A 26,403-nucleotide genomic window follows, 5' to 3' on the forward strand; every position below is an offset into this window, starting at 1 on the left:
CCTGGAAATAAACAATTAGAATTACGAAAAAAAACTTAAAAGAAAGGGATGTTATGACCTATAACACATTTGATTAGCAAGAACTCAAAATAATAAACTTTATTAACTAAATCTTTTATGTTAATTGCTATCAAAATGTATGAGTTCGCTAACTCAGTCAAGTTAGGAGCAACATGCATGAGTACTACAAACTCAAAACTTGATAGCTCTGCTTACTTAAAATTGGGAACATCATAACTCAAAATGATGTAACTGATTACCTCAAATTTTTTGTTAGCCCAACTTATTCGGGTTTACAGTGTAATATAAATATTTCAGAATCTGCACTTTATTTGTGTCATTGATCATGTGACTGTACAGATATAATGTTTTTTCCTCCACTGAAGCACAAGATAACAAGATCATACTCAAATCATGCTGGAGAACATGATCATCAGCTTTTACACAAACTTGGGGAGTTCCTGCAGCTCAAGTGCTGCTGTCAATAAAACAGAAGGGAACAAACTGTAATAGATGTTAAGTGAAGGTTTTTTTCAGAGGTGCAGCAGCTCGAGCCTTAGGACATGTGATTCTGGATTTCTGACAGTGATGGCAAAACACAATTTGCATCAAATGTGCCTAATCACAGACCGCCAGCACTGCCACACACATGCTTATGACCACTGGGCAACCATTTGATTTGTGATTCTCAGTCACATTTGATAAACATTAAAGTGTGAATTATGATTTCATGCCAGGGACAGACTGAGTGCGAGTCTCTTTATCCTGCTGTTCTGTTTGCATTATGTATGTTCACCAGTCCATCAGTCAATGTTAAAATGCTCTGAACACATTTGGGAGCACATTTGATTTTAAGCAGGGTTTTTATACATTCAGGTCATCTCCAGGACATGAGGAAAGAAAGTCTCCAGAGACCCCAGCCACTCATGGACTGCTCTCGCTGCTTCCATCAGGCATCATGTCCCGCATCGGCAGGCTGTTGAATTACAACTTCAAATGGCATTATGACTGAACACCAGCCAACCTCTCAGCACCACACTCGAATAGTCACACTCCACTGTATAAATAATGCTATTTATTATCACCTCATCACAAACATTATTAACCTAATTACTGAATCATGCTCCATCTGTATAAATCGCCAATATTTATTCAGTAATTTGCCCATTGCATTCTACTTTGTTTTCTCTTAAAGAGAAAGTTAAATGAAAATTCTGCCATTCCAAATCTCTTTATTTTTCTTTTGTTTAACACAAAAAGGAGACATTTTAATAATGTAGGCTACTATTTGCCATTTTTCCATGCATCACAATAATTGGGGATTAGAGTATTTAGGCTTCAAAACTGACAGAAGAGGGCGGAGCTTTAACAGCTCGCTGCTCAACAACAAAGCTGGAGAGTCTCACACAGCCAAAATGATGATTTTTTCAGACACTGATGGAGAGACTCAGGAAGAAGTTACAACATTATAGAATGCATCTGGACGTTTCTGAGCAGTTAGACATTCCAGATTTCTATGACTTTATTTTTCTTTTGTTTAACACAAAATTTTTGCTATTTTTCCATGCGTTCACAATGATTGGGGATTAGAGTATTTAGGCTTCATAAAAGCACCATAAAAGTATCAAACAGCTTCTCAAATGGGAAAAAATGTAGGATGGGACTGGGACTTGATCTTGTCCATTGGGAATTGATTGGATCATTGTGGTTTGCTATGGTTGTGATCTCATGTGAGTGACAGGTTGTCCCGCCCTCGCGCCAGTAAACACTTCATTCAAGATGAGAAGAGATGTCACTGCAAGTGGGAGGTTATTTTGATTAAAGAATACAACATGCACATTAATTTATAAAAAAATAATGATGTGTACACGGATAAATCATTTATAAATAGGCTACTCCAATATTACATAGAAAAATAAGAATTGTCAATTTTAATTTCATAATGACTTTAAGTCATTAATCACGAATAAATTTCCCATCCAGTGAGTTGTTAACCGCTGTCTGACAGTGAGTTGAACCGAATTTTGAACGAATAATTCAGGGCTGCGTTTCTCAAAAGTATAGTGAGCTTGATTGTAGAGACCATTCGTGGCAAAGGTTGTAAAAGGTTGATCTACTTACTGGCTTAAGATGCTTTTGGGAAATGCAGCCCAGATCAATTCCCGTGTACGGATCGACTAATTAGGCTAGCTGAAAAGATTTGACTCTAAAGGACGATGCATACTTGCATAACTCATTGGACAAGGGAAAGGGGGCTCACCCATAAAAAAGCTCTCACTAAAATCAAATAATTTTGGACTCACTCCAAAATTGGCACTAATAAGCATGTCATCTAATCTAATATATGATCCTAAATAGGCCTATAACTTTTAACAGGTTTATAGCCTATCATTTGTGTGCTTTTCTCATAAGGCATGTGCTTTGAAGGCTTCGACGTGCAAGTGTGGTCTCGGTAAAACAGCAGCATTTGTGATAATGTCATACTAGTATTATAACAGCCAGAAAACTTCCTTTAGATTTCAGAAAGAAGCAACCTGTCGGAGCTTTACGTGTATCTGGCGTCCCCTCACCGGTCCCTCCCTCCTTCCCCTACACGAGGATTACAAGTGGCGTTCAATGAGCTCGACTCCACCGCGCTCGCGAGCGGCTGTATGCGGATACACGCGCTCTTCACTAGACAAAGACAATGAGCTGTCACACCTTTAAAATGACTCCTATGAGTTCAGAGTGAAAGAAATGCTGAAAGGAAAATCCAAGGAGCGAAAAATCGGTCTGTTGTGCTGTAGGAAACCGCTACTGGAACAAGACTACCTGTGGGCACTGTAGTGAGAGTAACAACAGCCAGCGGCGTTTTCAATCTACCGGTGAAACACACAACACATATTTATATGGCAAAGTTCCTCGCCGAGCTGCTGGGATGTACACTGCCCGAAAAAGGAGCATCTCCCATGTTCGAGGTGAGATTAAAGTCTGTTTCTTTTCATGTTACTAGTGTCAGTGTTAGACCAAGCTCTTTATTTTCTGAGATCTTTAAAGGTTTAATGTTACAGTGATTTGTGTTTGTTTACTTGCCGTTTAATTAAAAAAATGCATCTTGTAGTAATCTGGTTGTTTAAGCTATTAAAGCGATGCTCAGTTTAGTGGAGGCAGATTGGTCCTTGCACAGTTTGTTAATGCTGCTGCCACACAATGGGTGGCTCACCTGAGCAGTGAAAAATAATGGTTAAAGCATATATATTATATCACTTTTACCTAAACAAATAGCCTACATAAGAAGATTTTCATGTATAAAACTGTGTTCAGCTGGATCTGAAACCTAAATTGTTAAAAGTTAATGAAAGAAGTCATCCTTAATGTCCTTAAGAAGCTCCAGATTGTATTTGGGTCAGTGTGTCAGGGGAAATTGCACTTTTACTCAAAACAGCATATCTGGAAGCTCAAACACAACAAATGACGAGATGGATGGCATGAAATGTAGTTACTGAAGTCCAAAAGGTCCATTTAATAGTCAAAACAAAGCCTACCAACCAATATAACAAAATTCACTTTAAATCATGTATGAGCCTAATTGGACTATTGTTGTAATAATAAAAACTGCATGTTTTTTTGTTTAAAAGTGTGCTTTGTGTTGTGCTGCTTCTTCAACTGTGCAGTCAATGGATTATGAATTAGCACAAATACTTTGTATCCTGCCTTTGGTAAACCCCCACATATGCATGCACCTTGTGAGGGCAACACACTCCCTGTCTTGTGAAAATATGTTTGTTTGGATGGTTTGCTTGGATCATGTCAGCTGCTGCTTGGCTTGATTTACTTTATAATCCCCAGATCAAGCTATTTCAAATCAGTGTGTGTGAGCACCCGATGAATCTATGCTTTCAATTATCTCTCGAAATGTGTTGCTGATGGTCATAATCGGCCTGTAATGGCAGTACATTGAATGAAGAACAACTGCAGTACAGTGGTGTTGAGGGATTAGCGCACGGGCCGTTATATAAGAGAATATTCTGTTTGGATCTGCACAAAGCCATCAGATCAGCCTTTGCCTCTAATCTCATGATGCCTTTATTCCCCTGTGTTGCTGTTTATATTTTAAACACTCTGTGTATCTTTTGTCCTGTTGTTTTGCATTTCTCTTAATTGATCTTTAACTTAAGTCGTACATTTGATTAGGGAATGTTGTAAGAATAACCGGCCTACAGAGTTGTTTAGGTAGTTGGGTTTTGTCAAATTTAGGTTTAGGTCTGTTGAGTGCAGTTTGTTTTGGTTTGTTTGGCTTGTATGTGTTTTAGGTTAGTTTGGGTTAGAGCACTGGTTCTCAACCAGGGGGCCTCAGCAGACTTCAAGGGGGCCACAGGATGGCTAAATTTACCTCAATAATTATCATTTTTATTGAAAAACCAAAATCAGAATCTTGAATCTTATAGAATCACAAAATTATTCTAATAATAATCTTTTAATTTTGTTTAAAATAGATCAACACTCATAGTAGGCCTGTCACGATTTGGCTGATGAGTAATTGTCTGAAAAATAATTGGGGTTATGCTGATTAATTGCCAGTTTTAGGGCTTTGACGATTAATTGTCTGTTTTAGGGCTTTGTCATACAGTTTTGTGTGCTTCATTCATTAAATAATTGTGATATTTAATCCTTTGTAAGTTATCATTGTGCAGTGTAAGATTACAGTTAACACCTTTTAAATATTAAAAAAATGTATTCAGTTTAGTAAATGACTGAAACAATCACAACAAACTGGCCAATCACAGAAAAGGTGATTATACAGAGTATGAACTAATGGTCACTTTTTTTATTTGTGACCCTGGACCACAAAACCAGTCATAAGGGTCAATTTTTTTTAAGGGTCAAATTTATACATCATCTGAAAGCTGAATAAATAAGGATTGGACAATATTGTTAGGATTGGACAATATTTTGCAGAGATACAACTATTTTAAAATCTGAAGTTGTCCAAATGAAGTCCTTAGCAATGCATATTACTTACAAAAATAAAAACTGGCTATTGCTACAAATATACCTGTGCTACTTATGACTGGTTTTGTGGTCCAGGGTTACATTTGTTAAACATGATCCATAATCCACTAAATACACACTATTTCATTATAGAGAAAACAACATATTAATAAAAATATATAATCATAAACTATGACAAAAAATGGAGTGTAATTCATAGTTTCTGTTAATAAAAAGTTTTAAAACAAGTGGTGCTGTCATAATTTCCACAGAGATACTTTAGGAAATGTGGGGTGCCTTCAAGTAATGTGTTGGACAATGTGGGGCCTTCAGGTCAAAATGCTTGAGAGCCACTGGGTTAGAGAATAGTGGTTAGATTAGGTTTGGGTTTGTTGTATTGGTTGTTTTAAAGTTTACATGGTTTGTGGCTTACTTAGCTTTCTAAAAATGTTCAGTAAAAGAGTTGAAATGATTTGAGAAGGGTCAGATTGTGGTGTGGAGGGTGTAGGTGTTGAATGTTGAGTTGGCTCAGATCTGGTCCTCATTAGTGTCCTGTGGTCACTTGTTTGACACTCAGCATGAGATTGAGTCAGGCAAGGTGAGCACACATGAACACGCACAAACATCACACACACCCACACTTTACTCCCCCACATACATATGGCTGCTTGAATTATTATTATTATTTATCTAAAATCATATAGTTTGTCTAATTTGTACTTGCAAGGATCCTAACCTTATTTTGATACATTTTATAGCAAAGTTTTATCTTTTTTTAATTTGATTAAATCTAAATGTTGTTTTATTAATTTATCTGTTTTTATAGCATTTAAGCCCTTTTACATACATTTTTCCCCTCAAAGGAAACCTACTCAACACATTTTTATTGGAATCAAGCATTTGTGTTAAATTAATTTAAATTAATTTATTTATGAATTAATGATGTCCTCTTCCTGAAACAATATAGTATAGCCTAGGTCAAGATAACCAAATCACAAAATAAAATGCACCTCTGCTTCAAATATATATATAATCTGATATGCAGAGCCATGTGACTTTTTTTTTTTTTTTTTGTATTTATAAGCGTGTTTCTCTAAATCTAAAATCTAAATTTTAGTATTTATTCTACTCTAAAAATCGTTGGGTTGAAAATAACTGAATTCGAGTTATTTTGCAACCCACTGCTGGGTCAAATATGGACAAACCCAACTGTGGGTTATTTAAACCTAGCATGATGGGTTGTTCATTTAACTCAGCATAATGGGTTGATTTATGCTAGTTAATCTTTACAGAAATCTTATTTTACCTCATACATGGGTTCATTTTTTTTTTTCAGATTAACTTAAAGGATTAGTTCACTTTCAAATGAAAATTACCCCAAGCTTTACTCACTCTCAAGCCATTCTAGGTGTATATGACTTTCTTCTTTCTGATGAACACAATCAGAGATATATTAATAAATATCCTGACGCATCCGAGCTTTATAATGGCAGTGAGCAGGATCAACGAGTATGAGCTGAAGAAAGTGCCTCAATCCACATCTATCCATCATAAACATACTCCACACGGCTCCGGGGGGTTAATAAAGGCCTTCTGAAGTGAAGCGATGCGTTTGTGTAAAAAAAAAATGCATATTTAACAAGTTATTAAGTAAAATATCTAGCTTCCGCCAGACAGCCTTCTGTATTCAACTTATGAAAAAGACGGAACTGGCATCGCGTCAGTTAAGCTTTTTCCGTAAGTTGAATAGGGAAGGCGTAGGATGTAGCGTAAGCTTTTTGAACTGCGAGAGTTTTACACTTTCTTCGTAAGTACAGTACGGAAGGCGGTCTGGTGGAAGCTAGATATTTTACTTCATAACTTGTTAAATATGGATTTTTTTTTTTTTTTTTTTTTTTACACAAATGCATCGCTTAGCTTTCAAAGTGAACTACTTCTTTAACCCCCCGGAGCCGTGTGGAGTATGTTTATGATGGATGGATGTGAATGGAGGCATTTTCTTCAGATCATACTCGTTGATCCCGCTCTCTACCATTATAAAGCTCGGATGCGTCAGGATATTTATTAATATATCTCCGATTGTGTTCATCAGAAAGAAGAAAGTCATATACAGGATGGCTTGAGGGTGAGTAAAGCTTGGGGTAATTTTCATTTGAAAGTGAACTAATCCTTTAAATCATGTAAAAAATTGTAAAATACACTACACAACCACTGTGTGGCCCAACAGGCTCAACCAAGGACATGGGTAAAAAAAATAACCCAGTGTATTTTTGAATAGAAAGGGATTTTTTTTTTTTTACAGCAATAAAACAGTAGATGTACCGTACCATAATAAAAGGATTTCAACATTGTCATCCATGTATGATCTTGCCAAGGGCACCATGCAAATCAGGGCTGCCACTATATCTTTCAAACATTTTTCAGTTGTCTGAAAGATGTGTAGAGTAATAGCACCCAAACAAATGTCAACTTTATAAATGGATTTTGAGATATGGAGGGATGAGAAAGCAGAATCCCATCCTGAGAGGAGTTTTCATTTAGAGGGCATATGCTCTCAGCTTCACTCCTAATCAGAACCACGTCAGGATGTCAGTGTTCCCGACAGGCTATTTCATAGTGGACGCTGAAATGCTGCCAGCTAAAACTGAACCCATTTCTTCCCTTAAACTGACAATTGCTGGGTAATTGACTCTGTTGGTGTGAGCTTAGAAACGACTGGACCTTATGACAAGGATTTATGCTGCAATCTCTGTACTTTTATCCAGAAAGTCGCAGCTTTCTCTAAAGCTAAATCTAAAGCTGGTATCAATTAGCTTTAAACACACTTTATGTTCACTAGTTTGATATGCAAAATTACAAATGTAACTAAAAAACTAGTTCTCTCAAAGTGTTTTTTCCCCCAATTTCATTCATTCGAACAAGGCTAATAGACAACTTGATTGTTAATATAGGTTTTGATATAGTTTGTCATGAGCATTGAGCATGCATAGTCAAAGCATAGTGTTTATTTAAAGTTTTTGAATGTAACCTTTTTCACCTAGTGTTTCCACTGTGAGGCAGTGTTTAGAGAGGCAATTTCAAAAGAGAACCACTGTTTACCATTCAGTTTTGTGTGTGTCTTTTGTTGTTTTGACACTGAAATCTGCTTAATATGTTGGTTTCATGCAGAAGTGTCTAGAAGAAAACGTGCTGCTTCATCTTTATCAATTTAATGAAAAATTGCTAAAGAGAACAATTGGTCATGATTACTTCCTTTACAAAACCATACATGTAGAGATGAGTGTGATCAGTGCGGTTATTAGTTGAGTTCTCAAGGATATGGAGGTTACAGATAGATCAGCATAAACATGCAGGAAAGATGATGCCTTACCCATTCTCAGCCTGATCAGCATATTTCACTTGTAATTTCTGCATATATTTTAGGGATAACACAGGGACATTTACTGGAAAATAACAAGATTTCCAGATAGTGGAAGCAAGTGACCTTTAAGATATCAAAATGTTCACAAAACATCAGTAAGAAATGTTGCAGATTCAACAGAATATGCTGCTTATTATTTTTACAATGTCTGTAAAAAGGTTGTGAAAGATTGCACATTTTTCTATACACTCAAATGCTTCGATGAAACACTTCTGTGTGACTGATGTCAGTTTTATCATCTGTTTGGACAATAGACTGACATTTATGCTTGTTCCTGAGTGTTTTTTTTTTTTTTCTTTTTTTTTTTTTTAAAAGTTATATTTATGGGCTTTTTTGTGCCTTTATTCGGCGAGGACAGTAGAGAGCAGACAGGAAAGCACTGGGCGGAGAGAGGGGGTCGGGATCGGCAAAGGACCTCAAGACAGGAATCGAACTCGGGTCGCCGTGAACGCATTTGCGCCTTATGTCGGTGCACTAACCACTAGGCCATCTGCGCCGACTTGTTCCTGAGTGTTGACATTTTTCCTTGTCCCTCGGTCATCTTTAGAAAGAAATATAAGTTGTAGGATAGAAAGAGACGTAAAGCAGCTAGTTTTTAATGGATTTTCAGTTTGCAGCACAACAGGAAAGTGAAGGCCAGACCTTTGAAACATGCGACCTACCCACTCTTTCAGTCAAAAGTCTTTTGGTGGTAGGTAAATTCATAGACGATTCAATGTCCTTCAGCATTGAATGTGCTGTGTTCTATGGCTGGATAGCTGAAACTAGCATGTTTGTGTTTAAACATGGTTGACTCGCAGAAATAAAATGCATTGCAAAATAATGTGCAACGTAATGGCTTTCACTGGCCACAATCAGTCATGAGGTAACCACAAAACCTTTTTTTTTTCCTAAGCGGAAGGGAATATAGTTCATGCTGAGTAGTACAGAGTTGTGTGTATTTTGTTTTTTGTTTTTTTTCATTGTATTTTGTTGTTGTTGGTTCAGTTATGCATTTTGTCTGTGCTCCTTTACATATACAGCTGTCTGTATCACTATTGTCTTTTTCTATGGTGTATGTTTAAGTTAGAGATTAATTTGACCCTATTTCCTTTTTCACTGCCTTTATGCTGATATTTTTTTTTCTTTTTTTTGTCAAAAGCGTGTTGATAGTGCTACTATGTGCTATGCTATTGTTATCTTAAGTTCACCTAAAAATGAAACTTCTGTCATTTACCTTCATTCATGTAATAACAATTAGTATGACTTTCTTGCATGGAGCACAAGAGGAGTTATTTAGCAGAAAGTTATTTAACATAATAAAGTTATATAATATAATATATGTATTAAGTTGGTTAAATCAATGGATAAATCGACACAAGATCCAAGCAAAATTTTAAAGTATCACCAATCGTGAATTTCTCAGACCATGAAAACATACTTTATGTATTGTTAACAATTTATGGCTTCATTTACATGATTATTAAGTAACATTTGTTAGAAGCCATGTTTTAATGCAAATTATTCATAGCAGCTTTAAACCATTAAGGTTTACAATGCCATCATAATTGCATTTTTGAAAAATATGGAAATCTGTTCAGACAGTAATATGGCTTATAATAATTATAATCTTGATAACGGTTAATATAATGGTTTGAATTAAGTTTTTTTTTTTTTTTGTTATTATGTGCTTCCCATGTAAGAATGATTTCATTTTCATAAATGTATTCTCTGAGGTCTACGTTTGTCATACAGTATGTGCAGTTATTTTCTGCTGAAAGGGCTTTGAAGGCTTTATCTCTTTTTGTGCCTATTAGAGTTTTTAATTGACCTTCATTGACTCTTATCTGAGGCAATTTCCATTTTAATGACAAATTTTTGACTTTGGGGTAATGGATCCCTCTTTCTTGGGCATTATTGTGGCTTTTCACTTGAAGACATAAGCATACTGAGAAGAGAGTAGATATACCCAGTCCATTATTGTTTATTGATTGTTTCTTTTAAAATGTTTTTTTTTTTTTAAGCCGGTCCTTGTATGCTGATTATGATGATCATGATGATCAACCATTAACATCACAATTATTTCCAAAGCTACACAGAAATGGTTGTCTTCAGATGCTCTGACACACATTCAACACTTTTTTTTTTTTTTCTTTATTAATTTCCTCTTTCCTCTCACAGTGAATTAATTTGAAGGATTTTTTTCCCTGGGAAAACAGGGAAAGCCTCAGTTTTGTTTCCACAGCATAATCTCATCAAACAACGCTTCCCTTGGAGACCTTCTCCTCCCGATGCCATGTGTCAATCTTCTTTGTGTCTCGTTAGTCATGAACAAAGGCTCCGTTCAATCCACCTGCTGTTTGGAACAAGGAATCATCAGGCTCAAGGTCTCAAAAGAGAGACATGTCACTCACACATAACAAGCTAATCAGCAGAGATCTTGGCGGCGAATTAAGCGAAGGGACTTACAATGGAAAAGGTGCTTGCCAGAAAGATTTTTAATGAACGCTTGGTTGCCTGCATATTGTATCTAATGCCTCTTGTGCTTTCATAAGCAGCTGTGTTTCTAAATCATGGGAAGCTCCCTCAACCTAAATAATAAGAGGCTAATTTGCACAAACCTTGGTTAATTTGTATAAACTCTGTTTCAGTTGTTTCAAATGTGCCACAAGGGGGCTCTGTACATTTCTAAACCCCGTCCAAAGACCCACTTTAAAAAGTGGAAGTAATAAATTTAATATATATTTTAAATAATTTAATAAGATCCACAGTACAATTTGTTTATAAATATAAAACATCTGATTTTTTTGTACAAAGGGGTTCATTCACATGGTCAGTGTGAATTAACTTATTTTATTGGTGACCTAGAAATAATATGTAGTTAAATCTAAAAACTTTATGTCCAGGTTTCATTTAGATTCTGAATGCCAGATTTTCAATGTGCTTTCAGACCTTGTATATTGAAGACATGAATGATATTCTCTACCATCTTCAGTCATTCAGATTTCCATCTCTTAATGCGATTGTTTTTGAATATGCCTTAAACATGGCTTTTGTAATTATATGAAAGCTCCAATACTCCAGTGAGCCTTCAAAAGCAAGACTGGGGCAATAAAATATCATATTGGCTTTCTTTGAAAACCTTTCTCAAGATGTCAAGGTAATTTATCCTGAACTGTAAAAAAGAACCTCTACGTTATTCATTCCTTTTGTTTTATGAGGCATGTTCTCTGCATTAGCTGCCTGTCACACACTGTGAGAGAGGACTCGCAGCTGGGCGGGCCAGGGGTGAGCAGACACTGTCAGGACATCAGATGTTAGTGCACTGATGGGACCTCAGCCTGCCGTATCTCATCCCCATGACAGCCATGCACTCAGTCACCCTGGTGCTGATAAAATGGATGCCCGCTGGATGGAGCGGCTGCCTCTGTGCTATCCACACTTTTACTAGGCTCGACCGGCTGCCTTAGCCAAGGTCAGCGTTTTGTAAGTGCTCGTGTGTTGAAAAGAAGGGAACGGAAAGGGATGGCGTGTGATAATGTGGTAATATGCCTCTTGTTTAGACAGTTGAAATGCTTTAAAGAAAATATTTATATTAATTCTGTCAGCGAATTCCAAAAGTCCTCAGAAATACTCTGCATAGCTTTGTTTGACCCTGATGAAGAAACACTTTGGTATTTGATTGTCTACAAGTTTCTCCAAAGCAGCTATTGCTATGAAAGCATTATTATCAACAGTTTTGTTCCTTGAAATCTCTAAAGTTCCTCAAGTGAAAGTAGGGCGTATATACACTATTCAAAATTGATTCTTTTATGTAAGAAATTAATAGTATTAAATTGATCAGTACAGACATTTATAGTGTTACAAAAAATATTTTAAATAAATGCTGTTCGTTTGAAGTTTGTAATGATCAAAGAATCCTAAACAAAACTGTATCCACAAAAATATTTAGCAGCACAACTGTTTGCAACACTAATAATAATAAGAAATGTTTCTTGAGCACCAAATCAGTATGTTAGAATGAATTCTGAAGGATAATGTGACACTGAAGACTGGAGTAATGACTGCTGAAAACGTAAATTGTAATAATTGGCTATTTAACAATATTATTGTTTTTACTGTATTAAAATAAATGTTCAAAGTTTGGCAGGTTAACATGACCCAGTTAGCCTAATGGAAAGATACAATCTGGATCTAAAAGATGACAAATCGCCTATTTCTTGCCGAGAAACTACCATTGAGATGATTGGGAATGTTAATGGATAACTCTCTATGTATTACAGGCCTTGAATTAAAATAATGCAGTGATGTTATATAATTATCACTGTGCTAAAGAATTGAATGTTTACATTTTAAAGGAGCTGCATTTGTTCACACTGATCATTTGTGTGCTATAAAGGCAACAGCTTTTTGAGATATTTAGTCCACAAATACTATGAATTGTACTTAAACATTTGTTGTCTTGAGTAACAGCCACTGAACTATTACTCATGCTGCATTTGACTTTGCTTTTGAGAGAATTTGATTGTATTAATTACAGCACTTTATTGGGTTTCTTTGCCATTTACTGTAATGACATTCTGCTCATATATGCCCATTTGATCCTTGCCGTCCTTGACATTTGTGTCTTGCATATAGATGCTTTTACTTCATCATCTCAGTCTGGGGTTTGGTTTGATTGGCACTTGGCATTAAATGGGTTAATGATGTCAGCACCCCCTCCCAATCACACCTATTTAACGAAAATGTTTAAAACATAAGCTGAAGACTTCTTTCATACAGCCTTATTTGTCTTCTAGAGGTGCATTCAGTTTGATCTAATGTGGCGTGTTTTCTTTCCAGGGAGTACTGGGTAAAAAGCAGAGAAAAATGTTTGTATTGTTAGTGAAATTTTGCAATCGAATGCAAATGAAAATTTAATATGGATCAACGTCAGATTCAAAAATACTATTTATTATTTTAAATATCGACAAATCAAGTATTTGCATCAGAGTCTAAAGAATTCATAATTATTTTCAACTATTAAACTCACCACAGCCAGACAAAAAACAAAAAACAAACAAACAAAAAAACTTAGTGTTGACAATTGTGTTTTGGATATCACATATGTAATGCAGGAGCCCTTTCGATATATATATATATATATATATATATATATCCGCTGTATTGCTGTTCTAGATTCACCAACACCATTTTATCTCCTCTCCTCTCCTTTTACCAGAGATGTAAGATCAGAGACTAGTTGTCATCCACCATGTCCTTGAGATAGGCTGCTGCTCATTGGTTATCAAGTGTCTTTTGAATACCTAAAGCACAGCTTCTATAAGAAGGTGCATGAACAATGCTACACTGCAATACTGGAAAAAGTTTAAAAGGAAAGTAAGGTTTTGTTTTTTTTTTCTTTTTTTTTGCTCTTTTAGAAACTCTGTGCTGCCTTAGTAGTCAGTTGATTTTTGTCAGAGCTACTTGTCAGAGTTTTGACTTTCTTTAATCAAAGTTAAATTACTGTTCTTACAGTACAAAATATATATATAAAAAAAGATTGGTCATCATAACTGTAATGAACCTCAGAAGTGATTTGGACTGGTCTACGCTGGACTACATGGAGCATTAAACAAACAGAGCTCCTTATGGAAAGCAAATGGCACTCTACTCTCATTTGATTTCATTAGGGTTCACTGTTAGCATGTTGCTAAGCTAACAACACGATACTATAAGTGTTTGTTTTTATTTTCCTTTCAAACCAGTTCAGTGCACACCCTGCCTACATACTGAAATACTAGACACCTTAAAAGACCGCATTACTGTTTGTCGTGACCGGACTGATCCAGGATATTTCTGAACTCTGAACTGAATCCATGAAGTCTTATCTTTTCTTGAAAGGTGAATACTTGACTGAGTTGAAAATGAAATCGGCTCTGGGGCAAGATTTGAGGAAAAATTATGCTACTCTAAATTTAAAAATACATAGTGCACACAAATTTTGAGTGAAATTGTCATTAGATTGGATGATTTTTTAAAAATGCTTTCTGGTATTGAATACATTATCTTTATATTCAATATTGCTCTTGCATCATCCACTGTTTTTGACGGATTGTTTCCCTGAGCTTGGCGTATTCTGGAATTCTTCATGAAAGACACATGCGATGCTGCCTTATAATGTGGACAAAATGGGGCACCTTTTGTAACAGCCTTCATGTTAGGAGTTCTCTTATGATGTCTTAAAATAATGCCTAGGTAGGCAGCTTATATTTTTGAACAAAACTAACATGTATTATCCCCTGAATGCAGATATCAGTTGAAGCCTTCTGCACGTAATCACCCACGTTACCCAACTAGCAGTTAGCCACTGGGTAATCAGTCTTACTTTTAAGATTCAAATAAGACCAATCTAGGTTTTTATATAACTAACTTAACTTTCACCCAAAAATTAAATTTCTGTCATTAATTACTCACCCTCGTGTCGTTCCAAACCCGTAAGACCTTCGTTTATATATGGAACACAAATTCAGATATTTTTGATTAAATCCAAGTTTCTTTTTTATCCCTCATAGAAAGCAATATAATTACAGTAATTTAAGGTCAATTAAAAATTGATTAATTAATAATTAATCAATTAATCAATTGACTTTATTCAACAATTTCTTCTCTACCCTGTCAGTCTCCTTTGCTGTTTATGTTGTATAGACAGTGCAGAGCTTCCGTGTTCTACGTCAGAATGTCGACTCTGTATTGGCCAGCTCCGACGTCAGCATCATATGTATGCGTCCTGATGCTCATGTGAACAGCGTCGGCCAATACTGAGCTGGCGTTCGGACGTAACATGGAAACCCTGCACTGTTCACTGTGTCAACTGTGTACAAGACTAAAAGGGTAGAGAATAAATTGTTGAATAAAGTCGTTATTTTTGTTTTGTTTTTGCACACAAAGTATTCTCGTCGCTTCATAACATTAAGGTTGAACCCCTGTAGTCACGCTGACTATTTTAACAATGTCTTTAATACCTTTCTGGACCTTGAATGACGGTAATTACGTTGCTTTCTATGAAGGATAAAAAAACCAAAAAAAAAACTTGGATTTCATCAAAAATATCTTAATTTGTGTTCCGAAGATGAACAAAATTCTTACAGGTGTGGAACAACATGAGGGTGAGTAATAAATGACAAATTTCATTTTTGGGTGAACTAACCCTTTAAAGTTATGACCAGTCGTAAATAATAAAATTAGATGCTTACTTGACTACAGTAAAACTAGTCTAAGCATTTTGTGCAACGGCCCCTTTGGGCAACTGTAGACCTGGAGAACGCTCTGTGTCTTATGTCATAACCTTACCTCCCACACACACAAACACTCACATGCGTTACTTGGTGGAGGCGTTTAGCCTCTCAGGGAGCAGTCACAATGGACTGTGACAGATTCTGTAGACCAGCCCAAAAACGTGCACATAGCAGGCTGCTGTGGTAACTAGGCAACCGGGCTCCTTCATAATGAAGAACTCTTATGTGACGTGGTTTCTGTTTGCAATTGTCTGTCCTCTCTCATGATTTGTGCATGTGTTTCACTCTCAGATATTGAGTTTACTGATGAATTTACATGGGAAACAGTTTTCTGTGCTTTTGGATTGAAATGGCTTATTTTTCATTGTATCGTTTTAACTCTTATGGAAAGGTCCATCATCTTAAATGGTTTGGAGCAGGTGTTGTTACCCCAGGCCCTATGTTTTGTCTACATCAGCTGAATAAATTCTCTCTAGAGTCGCAAAATCAACAGGTAATTGCTTTGTTCCATGGAGAGTGTTGGTCTCTGCTTCAGGTCAGTGTTTAAATCTTAGATTTAGACATTTAATTGAGTGAGGTTATCAGAGTGGTTTGTGTGTGTGTGTGAGAGTATATGAGGTTATTTTTTGGTTCTGTGAGGAAGCATCATGATTTGAGTGAGCTAAGGTGTGTGTGTGTGTGTGTGTGTGTGTGTGTGTGTTTTAATACAGCTGGTGAAGTACGGGCTCTGAGCAGTGACAGACTCAACTTCAGACTCGTTTTGAGGCTTGTCTTTGGAATGAAAATCCAAGCTCATTTGCTTTCACACGTCATGTTTGAAATGTGGCATACATGTTTCAAAAAGAGCACCACATACTCAAAAAAAAGCTCCCACACACTTCTAAGGGTGGAATACTCTGGGATATGATTTTGCCCAAATTTGCCCTGATTAACATTCTGGGCGAGTCTACCAGAGTTGCTGAAAGTCAGAACAAGTCTGAAGATTTTGAGCAGCTGTAGTTGACTGATTTTCACAGAAAATCATGTAGTGAGATTCAGACTATCTAGTCGGAGGATATCAGTCATGTTTGAAATCCACACAACTGATTTTAGAACACTTACTGTTTTTGTTTGCTATGTGTCACCTAGCAATGAGGCACAAGTTTCTGTGTGAGTTTGTGATGTTCGGATCGACTAGATCGACTAGTCATTTACTGAATGATGCTCAGATTTTCCCCGTAACCATTTACAAAGTTGGCAAGTGCCTAGTGTCTGATCAGATTTGTGTATTCTAGCCTCTAGGAACATAAAAACACATAATAAAACATAAAAATATATATTGTTTTTTTCACGTTAGGTCTCATTTAATTTTTCTCAATTATTTTTAGATGAAATTTGTGAAATTGTGGTAATTTTTATACTCACTTGAGTATTGACAGGGAGTACCTATCAAATGTCTGGTTCCTTATGATTCAGAAACCATTTAGTTAAGGAGTTTAAAAAGCTGCGGACTTAAATTGTTATTTCCGTATCCATGTAAATCCATGTCCACTGCACAGAATATTGGATACTTTGTTAAATTCTCCTGGAATAAACTGTGCTGTCAAGTTTTGTAATGTTTTCTGTTCAGATGACCTTTGTGTGGTTGCCGTGTTTGATTTGTGTTAACAACTGTCATGCAGTTTATAATACTGTCTTCTACAAATATCAGTTCTGATTATATTCACTGAAGCTCTCTGAAACTTTTAGAGAGTGAGAAAGCAAAAATCTGAGTCTTTTAAGCTGTAGAAAAATGTGTCTCTGTGTGTGTACTAGAGCAATAAATTCTCTTTTTTTCCCCCCTCTACAGTGCAGGAGTCAGCCGCACATCGGACTGAGGCATGTCACCAAACAACGGGTATGTTTTCCATTTGTGTTTCTCCTCTGTTTGCCTGTGTTATGTCCTGTATGGAACCGGAAGTATTGATTTTGGAGCTTAAGCTGCAGTTACCCTGAGGAAGGAAACATCAATGATATTTTCCCGCAACTGCTTTTTGACAGTCAGACCTACAATACACCAAACATACTTTATATATATATATACGTGTGTAACATATACTGTAACACACGTCTGATTACTTGAATAGCATTGTGAACTTAAATAGTGTTTAATTTTAGGTGTAATATATATTAATATATCAATACATCATTTTCATAATGAATAATTAATAATAATATATTAATCCGATAGAGAGGTAGTTTTGCAATGGATCTCATTCACTAACTGTGCACATGCACATATTTTGCGTAAAATCTATGTACGAGCATTTTCATTCAGAAACGATGATTCATTAATTTTGTGCTAAAATTGAATCTAGATTTACAATACAGATTAGAACTATTGAAATGACACACTCAATACTAATTCATCAACAATAAAATGAGGATAAGAACAAATTTATGTGTGTACATACCTTTTGTAAATCTAAGTGAAATTGTGTGAGTGCTTTTTTGTGTAAAATTATTAGTGAATGATGCCCAATGTTTTGAAAAGCATCACAGAACCACACAAATACACTCTCAAATAATTCTGTCATCACTTACTCACCCTTATGTCATGTACAGTGGGTACGGAAAGTATTCAGACCCCCTTAAATTTTTCACTCTTTGTTATATTGCAGCCATTTGCTAAAATCATTTAAGTTCATTTTTTTTCCTCATTAATGTACACACAGCACCCCATATTGACAGAAAAACACAGAATTGTTGACATTTTTGCAGATTTATTAAAAAAGAAAAATTGAAATATCATATTGTCCTATGTATTCAGACCCTTTGCTGTGACACTCATATATTTAACTCAGGTGCTGTCCATTTCTTCTGATCATCCTTGAGATGGTTCTACACCTTCATTTGCGTCCAGCTGTGTTTGATTATACTGATTGGACTTGATTAGGAAAGCCACACACCTGTCTATACAAGACCTTAAAGCTCACAGTGCATGTCAGAGCAAATGAGAATCATGAGGTCAAAGGAACTGCCTGAAGAGCTCAGAGACAGAATTGTGGCAAGGCACAGATCTGGCCAAGGTTACAAAAAAATTTCTGCTGCACTTAAGGTTCCTAAGAGCACAGTGGCCTCCATAATCTTTAAATGGAAGATGTTTGGGATGACCAGAGCCCTTCCTAGAGCTGGCCGTCCGGCCAAACTGAGCTATCGGGGGAGAAGAGCCTTGGTGAGAGAGGTAAAGAAGAACCCAAAGATCACTGTGGCTGAGCTCCAGAGCTGCAGTCGGGAGATGGGAGAAAGTTGTAGAAAGTCAACCATCACTGCAGCCCTCCACCAGTCGGGGCTTTATGGCAGAGTGGCCCGACGGAAGCCTCTCCTCAGTGCAAGACACATGAAAGCCCGCATGGAGTTTGCTAAAGATGGTGAGAAATAAGATTCTCTGGTCTGATGAGACCAAGATAGAACTTTTTGGCCTTAATTCTAAGCGGTATGTGTGGAGAAAACCAGGCACTGCTCATCACCTGTCCAATACAGTCCCAACAGTGAAGCATGGTGGTGGCAGCATCATGCTGTGGGGGTGTTTTTCAGCTGCAGGGACAGGACGACTGGTTGCAATCGAGGGAAAGATGAATGCGGCCAAGTACAGGGATATCCTGGACGAAAACCTTCTCCAGAGTGCTCAGGACCTCAGACTGGGCCGAAGGTTTACCTTCCAACAAGACAATGACCCTAAGCACACAGCTAAAATAACGAAGGAGTGGCTTCACAACAACTCTGTGACTGTTCTTGAATGGCCCAGCCAGAGCCCTGACTTAAACCCAATTGAGCATCTCTGGAGAGACCTAAAAATGGCTGTCCACCAACATTTACCATCCAACCTGACAGAACTGGAGAGGATCTGCAAGGAGGAATGGCAGAGGATCCCCAAATCTAGGTGTGAAAAACTTGTTGCATCTTTCCCAAAAAGACTCATGGCTGTATTAGATCAAAAGGGTGCTTCTACTAAATACTGAGCAAAGGGTCTGAATACTTAGGACCATGTGATATTTCAGTTTTTCTTTTTTAATAAATCTGCAAAAATGTCAACAATTCTGTGTTTTTCTGTCGATATGGGGTGCTGTGTGTACATTAATGAGGAAAAAAAATGAACTTAAATGATTTTAGCAAATGGCTGCAATATAACAAAGAGTGAGAAATTTAAGGGGGTCTGAATACTTTCCGTACCCACTGTATGTATATATACGTGTGTGTATGTATGTATGTATGTGTATATATATATATATATATATATATATATATATATATATATATAATATATAAAAATCTTCATTAGTGTTTTGAGGATGAACAAAAGTGAGTTTGAAACGACATGAGGGTGAGTAAATGAAGACAGAATTTCCATTTTTGGGTAACACAATCTTTAGGCTGGAATAAGAGTATTTTAATATAGAGCAAATGAAATGGTTTTGTATGAAAGGTACATCTAATCTCTTCTCACATCAATCAGTCAGTCTCATGATATCACCTGTCTTAATGAAGAAGGTGGTCTTTTTTTACACCTGTGTGAACAGCATGACACCACAGCACTCCATATAGCGAGACTGTAGCCTGATCCACTGTCCCTGCCCTTCAGACAATGCAGCAGTGACGGGGGATCAGGCACAAGCTCTCCATCAAAGCCCAGAGCTCTTCCCTGTCCCCATTAACACAGGGACCTCGGTGGCCCCCACACACTCCACCATCAGCCCGGGACTGGAGGCGAGGCTTTGATCCTCGCACACATAGACAGTCACGGTCCTTCTGAAGAGAGCGTCTAGGAATGCTTAAACATGACTTTCATCTTCCTTAATTCAGATTCTCTTTCTGTCAGCATGTGCTCCACTTGTTCTCAAGGCAGTCATGCCCAGGCTTAACCGCAGCCGAGGTCGACTGGGTTTATCTGACTCTTTGATACTATGCATTTGATGCCAATTTTTTTTGAGGCAAGCAGCTGAGTTCAGAAAGACATGCTGATGGGAATGTGGCATATGGATTGTGTTGCAAAAGCTTTTGATGATACTCACCTAACTTTTACACTTGGTTCACAGAGCCAAATTGTAATAAAAGCACTTCATTAAAAAGTTACATGAAGGGGAATTTATGCAGTGAGAACAACAATTGGAACCAATGAAATCGGCCTCCAAACTTAAATTACGATGGAGATTAAAGAAAAAAAAAAAGGATTTTGTTTTCACAGAAGGAAAACAAGGGCTGTGGTCCTGAGACGGGTATTTGAGACAAGCATTATGGGGGTCTTGTGTTTCATTGTGTGGTTCTCTTTGACATCAAAAGGCTCCTTGGACTACGCTTGTGTTTTTGGTTGCACCCTTTCTTTTATGAGCACACTCCTTTTTACCAGTGGAGAGTTAGCATGACTGCTTTATACCTGTATGGTCAAAACATATTTCTCACTAATCAAGAAAAAAAGCAGCTTTATTTTAATACCTGCATATTTTATTCTTTGATAGGACCATGATGCTAGATTGCTCTTAAAAAAACAACAACATAAGTTTGGAATCTCCCTAGGAAAAGTGGGGGTTTGGTTAAATCAGCATAAATCCTTACTTTGTGATGACTTCACGTTGATAAGGGGGAACATAAATGATGAAAACATAATGAATAAATATGGGCTACTCTCACATAAATACACTACCATAAGTTTGGGGTCAGTGACATTTTGTGATGTTTTTGAAAGAAGTCTCATATGCTCATCAATACTGCATTTATTTGATCCAAAATACGGTAAAACAGTAATATTGTGAAATATTATTACAAATTGAAAATAACAGTTTTCTATTTGAATATATATTTTTAAATGTAATTTATTCCTGTGATGGCAAAGATTGATATATTATTATCAATGTTGAAAACAGTTGTTCTGCTTAATCTTTTTGTGGAAACCATGATGTTTTAATTGAGGAAAAAAAAAAAAAAAGTGAGCTGAGAGGATGAAAGGATAAAACAAATGCTTCAATCTCTGGGATTTGATTGATCAAATCTCTTTCCTTTATATTAATAAACAGTATAAGTGGATTATCTATAGGTCACGCCAGATGTGGTCCGCTTATGTCTAAATGATGACACATTGCACTCAACTAATAGAGAGGACAGAGGGCACATGAGGGAACTATGGGGCCAAACTAAGGCCCTGTCCACACGAACATGGGTATTTTCAAAACCGCAGCTTTTTCTATGCGGTTTGGCGGTTCTTCCAAACGCAAACACAGTATCCGGTAACTGAAACCGAATTTTTTTGAAAACTCCGGCCAGGGTGAAGATTTTTAGAAACTTAGAAACTTTTTAAACGGTTACAGCGTTGCCGTGTGTGAAACCGGAGATTTTGGCTTTGAATGAGTACTTTGAATTAATATGTCTCATTGTATTGTTCTGGTTTATGTAATTAATAATAATAATAATAATAATAATAATAATAATAATAATAGTAATAAAATGCTTAATAAAATAACAGTGTTGTTAGCCTACCGGAACCGGTAATAAACTTTTTTCCAGGCTTCTGATTGGCCAACATGGCTTTTGACAGCGTTTCATTTTGTGGATGGAGATTTTTTATTTTTATTTTTTAAACCTGCTTGTGTGGACGCAATTTCTTTTAAAACGTTGTATATAAAAATACCAGTGTATGTGTAGACTAGGCCTAAGCAGGGGTGTTTCTTCTGAGGAGGCAAGGGAGGCAGTGCCTCTTCAAAAAAAACTGGATGAGAAAATGACTCCATCGCACTATGATTGGTCTTTTGCACTGTTCATTCGCTAAATCATTTACATTCTCATTCCACATTTGCAAATCAGTCTACTTATTTATATTTATTAATAATGGTGTTAATAGGAAGACTGTCATGTCACATTCAAACTTGAAATGACTTGAAAATTTGATTTGTGATAATTACATTGTTGCTGTTGTTGCTTTCATGATAGTAAGTGTTTATTTATTTAACATAAAAAATGTGTCAACATTAAGTGTAACTGGAACATGAATTTACATAAAAAAACAGTGAGGTGTTTGCCTCCTCATTTCAGATCCCCAATGCGCGTCACTGCATGCTAGTTATATTAGCATCTTTAATCTACACATTAAAATGACAGCACACACAAAAGCTATACATCACTACCAAAGGTTGCTGAACAATGATAACTGCATTGACCAGTCACTGGAACTTTAATTAACCTTAAAACATAAGCATGTCTACTAGGCCTCATAAATCAGGCCTGCGCTCTACACAAACGTGCTTCGCTGAGAGGCTAAAAACAGGAAAGCTATTGATTTTCTCCTTTTTCAAGTCACAAGGGGATGAGGATTTAACGGACCCTCATTATGCCACTGCATGCAGTTGTGGTGTTTCACGCACGGATCTCTGCCAAGACTCTACTCCAGTTGATGAAGAATGGGATGGCTGGCTTGATTAGCTTGCACAGAGCTCCTGCTGCCTTCATTTGACGTCTGCTGCTGTGGCCAGAGCTAAGATTAGCTACAGCAACCTGTGGTAACTGAGCTATGTGAGATTCCCTGCCAGAGTGAAACTGTCTGACCAATACACCTGTCGTCACCTATTCAACATAGGCTGTTGGTGTCCAGTTCAGCCAATTAAGCATGAAAATAGGTCAAAGGGACACGGAACTCTGGACACTGTCCCAGGGGCCCTGCGACGAGAAGCACAGGTCAGTTTCGGGATGATTGTACCTTTTATCTAAGCCGTTTTGCTGAAAAACACACTTAGAACCGACCTAGAACCCTGAAGCTCTGGATCCCGATTTGGATGCCTTTGGTGGTCGACTGTGTCGAATTTCGAGGTCCTGCGACCTTTTGACTCCTGTATTTCTGACCGACCACGTGCAACTTATTCAATGTAATTTTCACAGGCGCTTCCAGGTCAAGTGGGTCTTTTGGGGCCAATTAAGCAGACGTGGACTTGGAACTCTGGACACTGTCCCAGGGGACCATGACGAGACATATGTCAATTTCGGGCCGATCTGACCTTTCTGTCCCCCGTCCACGAAGCACCTATTAAATGAATGTTGCATGTGTCAAGGGACCTCATTCGGCCCCTAGAGGTTTTAGGGGCCCGAAAATTCACAGAAAGCTGTGTCACATGGCCCCCGACAACATACAGAAAGGGCATAGTCTAGGAATGCAAAGAAACACTTATTGTGCAGTGTAGAACACCTATGAAAATGAATAGGATAAGTAGTACATGGGATGTTTGGCCCCAGGTCCCCTAATGTTATTTTAATGTTATCCTAATGTTATTTTAACGTTCCCCTAACGTTATTCTAATATTCTGTGACCATATTTTAAAGTTCCTCTAACGTTATTCTAATGTTCCTTTATCGTTAGTCTACCCATTGTTTTAACGTTCCCTTAACATTTCCCTAACGTTATTTTAACATTATTCTAACGTTCCCCTAACGTTACTTAAACGTTATTCTAACGTTCCCTTAATGTTATTCTAACGTTTCCCTAACATTATTTTAACATTATTCTAACATTCCCCTAATATTATTTTAACATTATTCTAACGTTCCCCTAACATTACTCTAATGTTATACTAACGTTACTCTAATGTTCTAACGTTTCTTTAACGTTATACTAATGTTCCCCTAACGTTATTCAACGTAATGTTGTTTCTCTATTACTCTGATATCATTACTCCACTGTACATCAGTAATCATAAATATTTTTATTTGTAAATGAATGTATATAGTATATATTGAAATGTAATGTGTGTATTTACATAACTATGGTATGTCACAACAATTGAAAAGCCTACTCCAATTGTTTCCAACCATGGTACTGGAGTACCCGCAACACCATCTGAGGTCTTGGAGTAACGAGCTGATGTGTTGAATCAGGTGTGTTTGATGGGACATTCTAAGCCAGCTAACAAATTGTGGTTCCCAGCACGTTCTTTTTTTCTTTTTTTTTTTTTAACATTCTTTTAACATTAGAATTACCTAACGTTATTCTAATTTTATTTTAACGTTCGGCTAACTTTATTCTAACGTTCCTCTAACATTCTCCTAACATAATTTTAATGTTCCTCTGAATTTATTCTAACGTTCCCCTAACATTATTCTAACGTTTTCCTAACGTTATTTTAATGTTCCACTAACGTTATTCTAACATTCCCCAACCTTATTTTAATGTTATCCCAACGTTATTGTAACATTCCCTTAATGTTACTTTAACGTTATTCTAACTTTCCCGTATTGTTACTCTAACGTTATTGTAACGTTCCCCTAATGTTATTTTAACAGTCTTCTAACTTTATTTTAACGTTCTCCTAACGTTATTTTAATGTTCCCCTAACGTTATTCTAACGTTTCCCTAATGTTATTTTAACATTATTCTAACGTTCCCCTTATGTTATTTTAACATTACTCTAATGTTCCCCTAATGTTATTCTAACGTTTCCCTAACGTTATTTTGACATTATTTTAACATTATTCTAATGTTCCCCTAACTTTATTCTAACGTTTCACTAACGTTATTTTAACGTTATTTTAACGTTATTTTAACATTATTCTAACGCTCCCCTAATGTTATTTTAGCGTTACTCTAACTTTATTCTAACGTTCCCCTAACGTTATTCTAACTTTCCCATGATGATATTTTAACATTCCTCTAACTTTATTCTAATGTTTCGCTATTGTTATTCTACCCATTATTTTAACGTTCCCCTAACGTTATTCTAACATTTCCCTAACGTTATTTTAACATTATTCTAACGTTCCCCTAATGTTATTTTAACATTTCTCTAACGTTCCCCAAACGTTATTCTAACGTTTCCTTAACGTTATTTTCACGTTATTTTAACATTATTCTAACGTTCCCATTATTTTAACATTACTCTAATGTTATTCTAACGTTTCCCTAACATTACTCTAACGTTATTCTAATGCTCCCCTAACATTATTCTAACATTCTCCAAACGTTATTCTAACGTTTCCCTAACGTTATTTTAACATTATTCTAACGTTCCCCTAATGTTATTTTAACATTACTCTAATGTTATTCTGTTCCCCTAACGTTATTCTAATGTTCCCCTAACATTATTCTAACGTTTCCCTAACGTTATTTTAACATGATTTTAACATTATTCGAACGTTCCCCTAATGTTATTTTAACGTTACTCTAACGTTATTCTAACGCTTCCCTAACATTACTTTAACGTTATTCTAATGTTCCCTTAATGTTATTCTGACGTTATTCTAACGTTCTCCAAACATTATTCTAACATTTCCCTAATGTTATTTTAACATTATTTTAACATTATTCTAACGTTCCCCTAACGTTATTCTAACGCTTCCTTAACATTAAAAAAAATCTTAGATGCTGCTAAAGTGAACGCACGCACACACACACATACACCTTTGTGTTTTCAGTAGCAGCTGTTCTACACTCAAGTGGGAGTTTGAGCTCACCTTTGACCCAACTTAAATACGGCTGACATTATCACACGCTGGGTCATACTGAGTTACAGTAAGCAGCTGAGTCCCCTGTGCTTATTTCTTTTACTTCAAAAACACAGCTCTCTAGAAGGGACCGCGCTTTCATTTGTAGCAGCATGTATGGCGGAATGCAGCTATTTATTAGTTGTTATATGTTAGGCAGGGTCTGAAGGCTTAAAGGAAACTTTAAACTACTCAAGCTATGCTTGATCATGTGTTTCATAGCCCATAAGATGACAAAGCAAAATTCTGTCATGCAATCAAATTTTTTAAATCTAATTAAAG

General features: G+C 36.6%; 1 protein-coding gene across 1 annotated transcript in view; it reads left to right on the forward strand.

Annotated features, from left to right (window-relative positions):
• Window positions 1–2,575: 2,575 nt before the first annotated feature.
• The window catches only part of rasgef1ba (RasGEF domain family, member 1Ba), an 83,752-nt gene continuing 59,924 nt past the window's right edge, over window positions 2,576–26,403 (forward strand). Inside the window, exons 1-2 of the mRNA XM_051894028.1 lie at window positions 2,576–2,957; window positions 17,477–17,524. Of these exons, the coding sequence (XP_051749988.1) occupies window positions 2,889–2,957; window positions 17,477–17,524 (117 nt within the window). The 5' untranslated portion in view covers window positions 2,576–2,888. The remainder of the gene's footprint in view (window positions 2,958–17,476; window positions 17,525–26,403) is intronic.

Source organism: Ctenopharyngodon idella, chromosome 5, assembly GCF_019924925.1.
Source record: "Ctenopharyngodon idella isolate HZGC_01 chromosome 5, HZGC01, whole genome shotgun sequence".
In the NCBI taxonomy this organism is placed as follows: Eukaryota; Metazoa; Chordata; class Actinopteri; order Cypriniformes; family Xenocyprididae; genus Ctenopharyngodon; species Ctenopharyngodon idella.